The 14,401-nt window shown below is 35.9% G+C and overlaps 1 protein-coding gene and 1 non-coding gene across 2 annotated transcripts; both read right to left on the reverse strand.

Moving 5' to 3' along the window:
- Nucleotides 1–518: 518 nt before the first annotated feature.
- LOC148550575 (small nucleolar RNA R71) lies at nucleotides 519–622 on the reverse strand. The gene has a single exon (XR_015893843.1). It is a non-coding gene; the product is annotated as a small nucleolar RNA R71 (small nucleolar RNA).
- An 8,268-nt stretch (nucleotides 623–8,890) lies between these two features.
- Nucleotides 8,891–12,478, reverse strand: LOC107608214 (cytochrome P450 CYP82D47-like). The gene is made up of 2 exons (XM_016310075.3): nucleotides 11,390–12,478; nucleotides 8,891–9,661 (listed from the first exon to the last, which is right to left on the reverse strand). The coding sequence occupies exons 1-2, from the start codon at nucleotides 12,344–12,346 to the stop codon at nucleotides 9,038–9,040; spliced, it is 1,581 nt and encodes a 526-aa protein (XP_016165561.1). The 5' UTR covers nucleotides 12,347–12,478; the 3' UTR covers nucleotides 8,891–9,037.
- Between the last annotated feature and the right edge of the window lie 1,923 nt (nucleotides 12,479–14,401).

The following is a 14,401-nucleotide window of genomic DNA, read 5'->3' on the forward strand; positions in this document are numbered from 1 at the left end:
ATAAGAACATTATTGTGGAAGCAGATCCAGAACCTGAAAGGACTCTGAAGAGAAAATTAAGAGAAGCTAAAATACAACAATCCAGAGATAACCTTTCAGAAATTTTCGAACAGGCAGAGGAGATGGCAGCCGAAAATAATAATAATGCAAGGAGGATGCTTGGTGACTTTACTGCACCTAATTCCAAATTACATGGAAGAAGCATCTCCATTCCTGCCATTGGAGCAAACAACTTTGAGCTGAAACCTCAATTAGTTTCTCTAATGCAGCAGAACTGCAAGTTTCATGGACTTCCATCTGAAGATCCTTTTCAGTTCTTAACTGAATTCTTGCAGATATGTGATACTATTAAGACTAATGGAATAGATCCTGAAGTCTACAGGCTCATGCTTTTCCCTTTTGCTGTAAGAGACAGAGCTAGATTATGGTTGGATTCTCAACCTAAAGACAGCCTGAACTCTTGGGATAAGCTGGTCACGGCTTTCTTAGCCAAGTACTTTCCTCCTCAAAAGCTGAGCAAGTTTAGAGCTGATGTTCAAACCTTCAGACAGAAAGAAGGTGAATCTCTCTATGAAGCTTGGGAAAGATACAAACAGTTGACCAAAAAGTGTCCTTCTGACATGCTTTCAGAATGGACCATCCTGGATATATTCTATGATGGTTTATCTGAGCTATCAAAGATGTCACTGGACACTTCTGCAGGTGGATCCATTCACCTAAAGAAAACGCCTGCAGAAGCTCAAGAACTCATTGACATGGTTACTAATAACCAGTTCATGTACACTTCTGAAAGGAATCCTGTAATCAATGGGACGCCTATGAAGAAGGGAGTTCTTGAAGTTGATACTCTGAATGCCATATTGGCTCAGAATAAAATATTGACTCAGCAAGTCAATATGATCTCTCAGAGTTTGCATGGAATGCAAGCTGCATCCAACAGTACTCAAGAGGCATCTTCTGAAGAAGAAGCCTATGATCTTGAGAACCCTGCAATAGCAGAGGTAAATTACTTAGGTGAACCTTATGGAAACACCTATAACTCAACATGGAGAAATCATCCAAATTTCTCATGGAAGGATCAAAAGCCTCAACAAGGCTTTAATAATGGTGGAAGAAACAGGTTTAGCAATAGCAAACCTTTTCCATCATCAACTCAGCAACAGACAGAGAACTCTGAACAAAATGCTTCTAATTTAGCAAATCTAGTCTCTGATCTATCTAAGGCCACTGTAAGTTTCATGAATGAAACAAGGTCTTCCATTAGAAATCTGGAAGCACAAGTGGGCCAGCTGAGTAAAAGGATCACTGAAATCCCTCCTAGTACTCTCCCAAGCAATACAGAAGAGAATCCAAAAGGAGAGTGCAAGGCCATTGACATAAGCGCCATGGCCGAACCTGTGAGGAGAGGAGAGGACGTGAATCCCAAGGAGGAAGACCCCCTGGGACGTCCAGTGGTCAATAAGGAGCTTCCCTCTGAGGAACCAAAGGAATCTGAGACTCATCTAGAGACCATAGAGATTCCATTGAACCTCCTTATGCCCTTCATGAGCTCTGATGAGTATTCCTCTTCTGAAGAGAATGAGGATGTTACTGAAGAGCAAACTGCCAAGTTTCTTGGTGCAATCATGAAGCTGAATGCCAAATTATTTGGCATTGATGCTTGGGAAGTTGAACCTCCCTTGTTCATCAATGAACTAAGTGATCTGGATCAACTGACACTGCCTCAGAAGAGACAGGATCCTGGAAAGTTCATAATACCCTGTACCATAGGCACCATGATCTTTAAGGCTCTGTGTGACCTTGGTTCAGGAATAAACCTCATGCCCCTCTCTGTAATAGAGAAACTGGGAATCTATGGGGTGCAAGCTGCTAAAATCTCACTAGAGATGGCAGACAGCTCAAGAAGACAGGCTTATGGACAAGTAGAAGATGTATTAGTAAAGGTTGAGGGCCTTTACATACCTACTGATTTCATAGTCCTGGATACTGGAAAGGAAGAGGATGAATCCATCATCCTAGGAAGACCTTTCCTGGCCACAGCAAGAGCTGTAATTGATGTTGACAGAGGTGAAATAGTCCTTCAATGGAATGAGAACTCCCTTGTATTCAAAACTCAAGGATCTCCCTCTGCAACCATGGAGAGGAAGCTTGAAAAGCTTTTCTCAAAGCAGAGTCAACCAGAGCTCCCACAGTCAAACTCTAAGTTTGGTGTTGGGAGGCCACAACCAAACTCTAAGTTTGGTGTTGAACTCCCATATCCAAACTTTAAGTTTGGTGTTGGAGAGTCTCAACAAAGCTCTGCACATCTGTGAGGCTCCATGAGAGCCCACTGTCAAGCTATTGACATTAAAGAAGCGCTTGTTGGGAGGCAACCCAATGTTTATCTAATTCTTATTTTTATTGTTTTTCATGTTTTCTTAGGTTCATGATCATGTGGAGTCACAAAATAAACAAAAAAAAATCAAAAACGGAAAAAAAAAACAGCAGAAGAAAAATCACACCCTGGAGGAGCATCTGTCTGGCGTTCAAATGCCAGAACAGAGCATAGTTCTGGCGCTGAACGCCCAGAATAGGAGCATCCTGGCGCTGAACGCCCAGAACAAGCATGGTTCTGGCGTTCAACGCCAGAAATGGCAGCAAAGGGGCGTTGAACGCCCAAGATGGGCACCAACCTGGCGCTGAACGCCCAGAGTTGTGTGCAAGGGCATTTTGCATGCCTAAATTGGTGCAGGGATGTAAATGCCTTGACACCTCAGGATCTGTGGACCCCGCCGGATCCCCACTTTACCTCATAATCCTAGTTTTTATTTCCACATCTTCTTCTTCATTTGCTCGAGGGCGAGCAACATTCTAAGTTTGGTGTGGTAAAACAATTATGTAAAGGATCTATAGCTCAGTGGTAGAACATTTGACTGCAAATCAAGAAATCCCTGAGATACCTCAGGGGATACATTTTCTTCCACACAATTATTGGAAGCAACTAAGGGTGGAACATCAAGAGCACTCCATCATCCTTCATGAAATCAGAGAAGATCTAAAAGCAATAAAGGAGGAGCAGCAAAGACAAGGAAGAGACATAGAAGAGCTCAAGGACATCACTAAGGTGGACTCATTCCTTGTTCTTACTTTCTCTGTTTTTTCGTTTTATATGTTATGTGCTTATCCATGTTTGTGTCTTCATTACATGATCATTAGTAGTTAGTAACTTTGTCTTAAAGTTATAAATGTCCTATGAATCCATCACCTCTCTTAAATGAAAAATGTTTTAATTCAAAAGAACAAGAAGTACATGAGTTTTGAATTTATCCTTGAACTTAGTTTAATTATATTGATGTGGTGACAATGCTTCTTGTTTTCTGAATGAATGCTTGAACAGTGCATATGTCTTTTGAAGTTGTTGTTTAAGAATGTTAAATATGTTGGCTTTTGAAAGAATGATGACTAGGAGACATGTTATTTGATAATCTGAAAGATCATAAAAATGATTCTTGAAGCAAGAAAAAGCAGCAAAGAACAAAGCTTGCAGAAAAAAAATAGAAAGAAAAAGAAAAAGCAAGCAGAAAAAGCCAATAACCCTTAAAACCAAAAGGCAGGGGCAAATAAAAAGGATCCCAAGGCTTTGAGCATCAGTGGATAGGAGGGCCTAAAGGAATAAAATCCTGGTCTAAGCGGCTAAACCAAGCTGTCCCTAACCATGTGCTTGTGGCGTGTAGGTGTCAAGTGAAAACTTGAGACTGAGCGGTTAAAGTCAAGGTCCAAAGCAAAAAAAGAGTGTGCTTAAGAACCCTGGACACCTCTAATTGGGGACTTTAGCAAAGCTGAGTCACAATCTGAAAAGGTTCACCCAATTATGCGTCTGTGGCATTTATGTATCCGGTGGTAATACTGGAAAACAAAATGCTTAGGGCCACGGCCAAGACTCATAAAGAAGCTGTGTTCAAGAATCATCATACTGAACTAGGAGAGTCAATAACACTATTCGAAATCTGAAGTTCCTATAGATGCCAATCATTCTGAACCTCAATGGATAAAGTGAGATGCCAAAACTATTCAAGAGGCAAAAAGCTATAAGTCCCGCTCATATGATTGAAGCTATGTTTCATTGATAGTTTGGAATCTATAGTATATTCTATTCTTTTTATCCTATTTTGATTTTTAGTTGCTTGGGGACAAGCAACAATTTAAGTTTGGTGTTGTGATGAGCGGATAATTTATACGCTTTTTGACATTGTTTTTAGTATGTTTTTAGTAGGATCTAGTTACTTTTAGGGATGTTTTTAATAGATTTTGTGTTAAATTCACATTTCTGGACTTTACTATGAGTTTGTGTGTTTTTCTGTGATTTCAGGTATTTTCTGGCTGAAATTGAGGGACTTGAGTAGAAATCAGATTCAGAGGTTGAAAAAGGACTGCTGATGCTGTTGGATTCTGACCTCCCTGCACTCAAAGTGGATTTTCTGGAGCTACAGAACTCGAAATGGCGCGCTTCCAATTGCGTTGGAAAGTAGACATCCAGGGCTTTCCAGCAATATATAATAGTTTATACTTTGGCCAAGAATTGAGGACGTAAACTGGTGTTCAACGCCAGCCTTCTGCCCAAATCTGGCGTCCAGCGCCAGAAAAGGATCCAAAACCAGAGTTGAACGCCCAAACTGGCACAGAAACTGGCGTTCAACTCCACAAATGGCCTCTGCACGTGCAACACTCAGGCTCAGCCCAAACACACACCAAGTGGGCCCCGGAAGTGGATTTATTCATCAATTACTTACTCATGTAAACCCTAGTGACTAGTTTATTATAAATAGGACCTCTTACTATTGTATTAGGCATCTTTGAACGCATTGTTCTTAGACCATAGGGGCTGGCCACACGGCCATGCCTGGACCTTCACTTATGTATTTTCATACGGTAGAGTTTCTACACTCCATAGATTAAGGTGTGGAGCTCTGCTGTTCCTCAAAGATTAATGCAAAGTACTACTGTTTTCTATTCAATTCTTCTTATTTCGCTTCTAAGATATCCATTCGCACCCAAGAACGTAATGAAGGTGATGATTATGTGTGACGCTCATCATCCTTCTCCCTTATGAACGCGTGTCTGACAAACACTTCTGTTCTACATGAATTAAGCTAGAATGAGTATCTCTCAGATCTCCTAACCAGAATCTTCGTGGCGTAAGCTAGAATGATGGCGGCATTCAAGAGAATCCGGAAGGTCTAAACCTTGTCTGTGGTATTCTGAGTAGGATTCAATGATTGAATGACTGTGACGAGCTTCAAACTCGCGAGTGCTGGGCGTTAGTGACAGACGCAAAAGGAGGGTGAATCCTATTCCAGCATGATCGGGAACCGACAGATGAATAGCCGTGCCGTGACAGGGTGCGTGAGCATAAGATTCACTGAGAGGAGGGGATGTAGCCACTGACAACGGTGATGCCCTTGCATACAGCCAGCCATGGAAAGGAGTAAGACTGATTGGATGAAGATAGCAGGAAAGCAGAGGTTCAAAGGAACGAAAAGCATCTCCATTCGCTTATCTGAAATCCCTGCCAATGAATCTACATAAGTATCTCTATCCCTTTTATTGTTTATTTTAATCTAATAAAATATCATGTTTAAATCCGCCTGACTGAGATTTGCAAGGTGACCATAGCTTGCTTCAAGCCAACAATCTCTGTGGGATCGACCCTTACTCACGTAAGGTTTATTACTTGGACGACCCAGTACACTTGCTGGTTAGTTGAACGGAGTTGTGTCCACACATACATAGAGCCACAATGAGGATTCAATACAATTATATATTGTTACTCTCACACAAGTACAAAGAACATGGAACACAATTTCGTGCACCAGTCGTGCAAGTGGAAGCCCAACATCAATGATAGGAATAGGCATACGCTCCCACTCCCAAACAAAAAGTAGTATAAGTGACCCATCTATCTCTTTACAGTTGAATCGTGATGCATGACACAACGATCTGTATAAATGTGCCAGACTGGCTACACCCAACTGTATCCTGAAATCCGGTGAAAATTCCGAAATAGAGGCAAAAACTTCGAGTTCAGTGAAGTAGTCGACTTATCCGGAAGCACAACCGTTCCAAGCACGCAGAGAATGTGAGCCCGTATGTACCGCTCAACAGACTCCTGCGTGTCACACGGCTCGGTGTCTATGCACCGCCGGACACATGCAAGATTAACCTTACCCAAGACGTGATCTTGCGGACCTGGCTCCCGACTGAAACACGCAATGCAGTTCTCCACCAAAAACTGGTGACTGCTTTCTGATCTACCCGTAACAGGCGCCCAATTAATCGAGAGGCCTAGAATATACGCCATGTCTTCCAGCGTCACTGTCACTTCACCAACAAGAAGATGAAATGTGTGGGTTTTCGGCTTCCATCGTTCTACCAAGGCACTGAGTAGTGCAAAACGGCCTCTCATTTCGCCAACTCGCGAAACATGTTGAAACCCAATAAGTGCTAATGACGTTGCAGCTAAGTTTCTGGCGGATCTAATTTTCTGGGCAACAAATTCATGATAACCTGCAAAAAAAAATTCAACAACAACAACAACAACAACAATGATGATGATGATGATAATACGGTTACTAATCATAATAATACTACTTATAATAATAACAATAATAACAATAACAACATTATTAATAATAATAATAATAATAATAATAATAATAATAATAATAATAATAATAATTTTCATGAACCGTGACATTTTTTTAAAATAATATTATCAAAAAAATAATATTAAACAGTAATATTATTATCATAAAAAATAATAATAAATTATTAAAAAAATAATAATAAATTAATAAATAATATTATTAATTATTAAAAAATAACAATAAATTATTTTTATTATCATAACCAGTATTATAATAATAATAATAATAATAATAATAATAATAATAATAATAATAATAATAATAATGACAATGTCACTAATAATAATAGTATAATTACAGTAGCAATAATAAACCCAAATAATAATGTTAATAATAACGATAATAATAATATTATCTATTAGAATACAAATAAATAAATTCGAATATATATATATATATATATTAAAAAAATTTATTTATCCATTGAGAATGATCCAAATACTTAATAATGTATTCTTCACGTTTAGTAAAATTACGAACCATTTTTTGTTTTATAACATCTACCTTAAATTTTTTACCCTCTTCTTCCTCCTACAAACTCTCAGCAACTTTACAAGTTAAAATCCCTCATTGTAACCTCTCTCTCAGCAAGCCTTTCACCTCTTCTACCTTTACTTCCTGCGTTTTGCGTTCAATTTAGGTTTTATAGACTCCATCACCGCTCTTCCAACACGTGGCGTTCATGCAGCCAAAAAACATGCCAAACGCAACCTGCGTTTTACTCCTAACTGCTACCAAACGCAACTTGCGTTTTGGAAGTTTCCAAGCGGTCAACCGTTCAGTCAATGTCTGCATGTAGGTAACAGGAATAGGTTTCGAGGTTTCAAGCTGCTTCTCTGCCAAACGCAAGCTGTGTTTTAGAGCCTGCATGCAGCTTTTCCTTTTTTTTGTTGCACTCAAAACGTAACCTGCATTTTGCAGGTTACTAAGTTTTGCAGATCCACATTTGTGGATTACACTCCATACAACAATATAATTAAACAACACCATTTTTACTTCCATTCTTTAATTAATTTCTGTCAAATTACTGTGATTTGAATAGGATTGAGTTATTCGATTTTAGAAAAAATGTAACAATTTAAAAAATAATTAAAATTTAAAATTTGGATGGAAAAAAAATTAAAATTTTTGAATTATAAAATTTAAAATTTGTATAGAATAAAAATCATCCAATTCAAATCACAATAGTTTAAATCGGTTTGGATAAAAAAAATTAAATCAATATTCAATACTATACAATTTACAGTCGTTCGAATAATATATGTTCAATAAAACTATTAAGTATAGAAATTTTGTAGCGCAATAAAAAATTTTTGATATACAACACATAAATTTTTGAAGGATGACTCGCTTAACTAATAAAATATATATGTTCACTAAAATTATTAAGCACAGAAAATTTAGTACAAAATACAGAAATATTTGAAGGATCATATATCCATAATATTAACTTATCCAATTAATAAAATTCATTCACAATAAAAATTTTTGTACTATATATGTATCAACAAAAAGCAACAGAGAAAAAGAAGCATGTGACATGTACATGCGTCAAACGCATTAGTTTTTGCTGGACTTGCGCCAATTTAGTTGGTTTTTACAAAATTACTTGTATGTGTAGCATTGTTGTTTGATTTATTGGATAAAAATTAATTTTTTTTATTTTTTATATTTTTTCATACTAAAATATAAAAGATATATTAAAAAAGAAAAAGTATACATGGAATTAACTTTTAGTTCGTTTGTCAATATTATTAACCGACTTTAAAATTTAAGCTTATAAGTTAAAATTTATAGTTTATTGTTTATAATTTAGACTCTAAATTTCGAATAAATAAAATCATTTTTAAAAAATTAGTTGATATTAACCGAAAAAAATAGATTATCTAGCCTTGTTATTAAAAAATGCACAAATATTATATATATGATTTTTTTTGACAAATCCATTTGCTTATCACTCACCAATAAATCAATAGTTAGAGAATACATACACTACATTCTTTTCAAATAAGATCAAAAGGTATCACCAATTCGAATTATAACTCAAATGGTATAGTCTTCTATTCTCACTTAAATATCTCGGATTCGAGTTTTACTCTTTAACTCTACATAAAAAATAATCAAACAGTATGTTTATAAACTTCTTTTGTTTAGTAATTTAGTTGTTTCCCACTTTAGATAAAAATCATGCAACGCCGCAGGCGCAAGATTAGGAAGTAATTTTATACATATATAATATATGGTACTAAAATAAAATGGTACATCAACAATAATTTTCTAACACTCGATGACTCGAACCAGGTCCGTACGACACGACCATTATACAAATGGAAGAGCCGAAGAGGGTAGTGCATTCAATGATAAATAGAAGGAGATAGACGAGGTTTGAGCAAAAGCTCGAGTGGTGTGGCTTTCATCATTGTGAGTCCAAATGAGGCACTCATATCGACGGGAGCATCAAAGGGTGTAGTTACCTCAAATGCATGCAAGAATGCAGCCAATGCCAAATGAGTCATTTGAATCCCAAACGTTATCCCAGGACACGACCTTCTTCCACCGCCAAAGGGAAGAAGCTCGAAATGCTGACCCTTCACATCCATATCCTTGTGTGTGGTTAGAAACCTTTCTGGCTTGAATTCCAATGGATCTAACCATACGCGAGGATCTCTGTGAAGCTTCCAAATGTTCAAGAGCATTCGTGTACCTGCTTTGATATGATAACCTCCCAAGGTACAATCTTCCGTGAATTCTCGAGGTCCTGAGAGTGGCCCAGCCGGGTACAATCGCATTGATTCTTTTACCACAGCTTGAAGGTATGTTAGCTTGTTAATATCTGATTCCTTCACTAGTCTCTCCTTGCCTACTTGTTCATCTAGTTCGTCCCGAACTTTCTTCAAAGCGTGCTGATGATTTATTAGCAACGAAAGTGTCCATATCATTGTAACTGCTGTTGTATCCGTTGCCCCTGAAATTATCATCTGCCAAATGATGCAAAAGAGGTCACCATTATTTAAAAGTACAATAATTTTTAGAAGATAATAAAAAATCAGCATAAATAATCAAAATTTATTTAGAGAAAGTCTAGAGGATCAACACTTTTATTAAATTTTGGCCAGCATTTAACTATAAAAAAAAATGAATAATCTTATATCATTAGATATAATCTCACACCATTAAACATATTATTGATGGCTACAAATCACATAATCTATTGACCCCTAGCACTTCTCATTTAATATTTATTAATGGTTATTAAAATTAATAAATATTAAATAAATTAAGTTTAAGTTAATTATTTTTATTTTTTTAGTATTACTGTTAAAAATAAATCTATAAAGTTATCGCATTTTATTATATTAGCCAATAATAATTAATTAGTAATATTTAAAAATATGAAATTAGACTGTTTGGACTAAAAATATTGAATTACTAACTAAAAATACTAGTCAATATAAACAAAATTGTTAACCCTTAAATTTTTCTCAAATTAAAGGAGTAGGTTTAAATAAGTTTTGAGGAAGAGTCACCCGATAAAAAAAAAGTTAGAGGAGTACTAGGGAGCAGTAATTTTTGTATTTTGTAATTATCAATTAGCCATTAATAATATTTTTAATGGTATGAGATTATATCCAATGATAAAAGATCATTCACTTTTTTTTTTGGTAGTTAAATACTGACCACAAAACATAACATAAAAATTGTTGGCCTTAGGCTTTCTCAAAAAATTATTCGAGAGAACAATCTTATAAAATTATTTTATTTAACTTAATATTTTATATATATAATATTTATTTTATATTTATATATTTATTACATTTAAAATTATTTATTTATTTTAACAATAATGAAAAAAATATAAAACAAGAAAACAAATGTATTAAAAAAATAAATCAAATATACATCAACAATTATCATCAGATATTATTCATGCCGCGCTAAAATCCAATCAGTGGTTAAAATTATCCTAAACTTTTAAAATATTAAATAAATTACAAAATATTATTTGTACACTAAAATCAGCCATTAAAATTAGCTACTAATGTATTTGTATATATGTATGGTTTAATTTATTTTCAATGTATATTTATATTTCAGTATGTATTTTATACTGGTGGCTAATTTTGATGGCTGATTTTGGTGTACACGTAACGTAACTCAATAAATTAATTTATGATAAAATAATAAACTAAGCTTTATTCTTTAGTTGAATAATTAAATTGTCCAAATATTTAAAAAATAAGAGATTAAATTATTCATTGATTTTGTTAATAACTTTTTTTAAACAAAAATACTAGAGACCATAAATTTATTGATTTTTAGTTTTTACTATAATTTAGCTATTAACTTAATTCTTTTAGTTTATTTTTTTAGTCTAATAATTCAATAACATAGTTTATCCCATACTTTCAAACATTAATATCTAACTAAGGTTAAAAATAATAAATTTTGATAATCCTCTAGTATTACTCATTTTTAAAAGAAAAAATATTAAAAAGAGCCAACATTTTTAGTGTAAAAAAAAAAAGTGGAGAATTGATTAGTATTTGATTTAAATGTAAGATAAAAAATAAAAAATATTAATTATATAATATTTTTCTTTTGAAAAGGCCAAAAATTAATTTATGAATATTTTGGTAAAATTAATTTGTTAATCATCCATTCATAACAAAATCAATGACAAAGCAAGACGTGAATGAGGTGCATACCAAAGAGGTGGCTTTGATGACAGTGTCAAGATCATAACCATCAAGATCAGCGCCATTATGAAGGACAGAAAGCAAGACGTCAATGAAGTCTTGTTCTGTTTCGGCCTCACTCTGATCATCATCACCGCACTCTCTTCTTCTCCGATGATCTTTCAACCACTCACAAATGATCTCGTCCATCTCCTTAGCAGTCTTCTTCATCTCCTTCACTTGGCCACCAAAATCAAGCCATCCAAGAAAAGGAATGGCGTCCCCAATCACGTGCACACCCGTCAGACGAAAGAACTCCCTGAACGCCCTCCTGATCCTCCCTACTTCTCGCCACTCATCTTCGCTTCTCGCCGTGTATCGCTTCCCCGCAACCATCCTGAGAACCGTGTTCAGGTTCAAATCCCCCAACCACCTCTTCATCTCCACCACATCACTTTTATCGACGCATTTTCTGTAAATCTCCTTCACCGATGTCTCCACCTCTGAATCCCTAATACCCCGAAGCATCTCGAACCGGTGAGCGGAGAGTAACTCTGAAGCGACTATCTTGCGAATCTCGCGCCAAAACTTACCGTAAGGAGCGAACGCGAAATTGACATAATCGTATGTAAGAATCTTTGCGGCGGTGAACTTGGGACGAGAGGAGACGATGGCATCCAGGGTTGTGAAACACTCCTTGGCTAACTCCCAAGAGCTCACAACCACGGCAGTGTGAACACCGATTCTGATGCTGAATATGGGTCCGTACAAGTCTGCTAAGTCTCCAAATTTTTCGTATGGTAGCTGGCCTGAACCGCCTAGGAGGTGAAGATGACCTATCAACGGCCACCGACCTGCGGCCATGGGTGGCTTCTTTCGGTGACCATCAAGTGGTGGTAGTGCTGCCCTCTTGGCCAAGTACAAGCAGTACGAAATGATTAGTGTGCCAGCCACTCCGGCTATTATGGTGTCAAGATACAGGAGCATGTTGAGAACTATTGTTTACGTTTACCGGGCCAATTAAAAATATGATACTGAAATGTTAAACTAAAAATAGCACATGCTAAAAAGAGGGACCCTTTTCGAATGTGGTTTGTTGTTGGACCCTTTATAGAAAGGATTATAGCACAAGTCATGCACATGAAAAAAAGACAAACTTCATCAATCTAATTATCTAAAACTTTATCGGTAAGACGGTAACGCAGCTAGGCATGCCTACCTTTGCACAGAGACATGATACATAAGGAGTCCGTCCATCGTGGACAATTTTTGTTCTTACACGTTGCAGAAGGTTCCCTTGATATATTATGCAGAAGCTGTTCACATATACCATTGTATTTTTATGGAACACTAATATTTCAATATTTATGATCACTCAGATTTAAATTAAATAATTCTTTAGGAGATATATAGGGGCCATGACATGTGGAAGTTCATAGCATTACAAGAAAAATATTCATTCAGCCACATTTTTTTAAGCTACATTTGAAAAGTGTAGCCTATTCATATTCTATGAATAGGTTATGCTTTTCTCCGTGCAGTGTTGTCTTTTTATAAGAGAAAATGATATACAATTGTGGCGTCATTTAAAAAGTGTAGCCTCAGGTATTATAGAAATCACTCATAAAGCGTAGCCATAGGTTGATATCTATAGGTTCACTTTTTGTATCAAAGAGGATGCTTTTAGAGGGTAACCTATTTGTTAAGTTTTGGGTGCGTTTTAAAAGTGATGTTTAATGTATCTAGAGCAAAAAACTTGACGCTTGGTGAATTTTTTTCCTCTTAATTTTTTTCCTGTAAGCACGCACATTCAGCTCACACACTTAGTGAAATTTTGACCTATTCCCCCCAAAGCACCCTTTCATATCAGAGAAGGAAACCTCCAAAGCACCCATTCCCTCCAAAGCTCGTCATCTCTCTGCTCCAAAGCACGAAAAAACCCTTTCAGAGAAGATCGAAAACCCATTTAGAGAAGAAAACCCATTCCCTCCAAAGCTCGTCATCTCTCTGCTTCTTCACTATCGTCGCACCCCAGTCACCACTCACCCCCAGTCACCACTTACCGCCACACACCACTCATTTTATTTGAATGTTTTAATTTTTTACAGGGTCTTACATGTAAGTTCTATTTCACATTTTATCATCATCTTAAGGTACTCTCCTTTTGGGTTCATATAAAGTGTTGTTAATTTTTATATTTGTTCTATGAGACCAATACCTTGATACTGTGAAAATAAATGAATAAGGAAAAAGGACGATTTGTCAAAATTGGTTGAAAATACGGTGGTAGATACGAATGAAAGCAAGGGTTCAATTTGTAATATTTAGGAATGGGTTATCCTCTATGTAAGGATAGCTGCTGAATGAGCAATATGCCACTGTGTCAGATTGTTCATATCAAAATTTAAACCCTCTATTTCCCCCTGTATTGTCGTTTCTTTTAAATACTATATATAGTTAATTAGTCCGTTATGGAAGACATGCATAACTTCTGCCAAAGCTTCTAGAAATTTGATCCTTGCTTACTACTACTACTACTGTACTAATTGTCAAGCATTTTTTGGTTTCAATATTCAATAGGCACACCACATACTATTCAAATTTGTATATATGAATATCTATAATTGTTGAAAGGGAAATGTCTTTGGTGAAGAATGAAGATTCACACTAAATTTACAGAAAACATGAAAAAATTTTTTATGACTTTTTCTCTTATTAAAAAAAAAACAATCCCCATTCAAAAGCATTCTTCACCATAGCATCATACTCAATAAAGTCCTTCAAATTGAACTTATATATTCTTGTAACCAATGGAGTGTTCCCCCCCCCTAACCCTCTCCTAGAATTTAGTATTCTCTTTTCTTGGTGATGCCAATTTGAATGTTGCATTATAGGTTTTGAAGAGTTATGGACATATTGACGTACATCAAGAACAGCCTTATGGTGATATCAGATTGAATTTGACCCTTTCCTTGAATCGTCAATTTTGATAGTTTTGTTAAGTTGCTTGCAATACTTCAGGGTGCTGATGTAAATAGGTAA

Source organism: Arachis ipaensis, chromosome B7 (assembly GCF_059453495.1).
Source record: "Arachis ipaensis isolate K30076 ecotype BB chromosome B7, ASM5945349v1, whole genome shotgun sequence".
Lineage (NCBI taxonomy): Eukaryota > Viridiplantae > Streptophyta > Magnoliopsida > Fabales > Fabaceae > Arachis > Arachis ipaensis.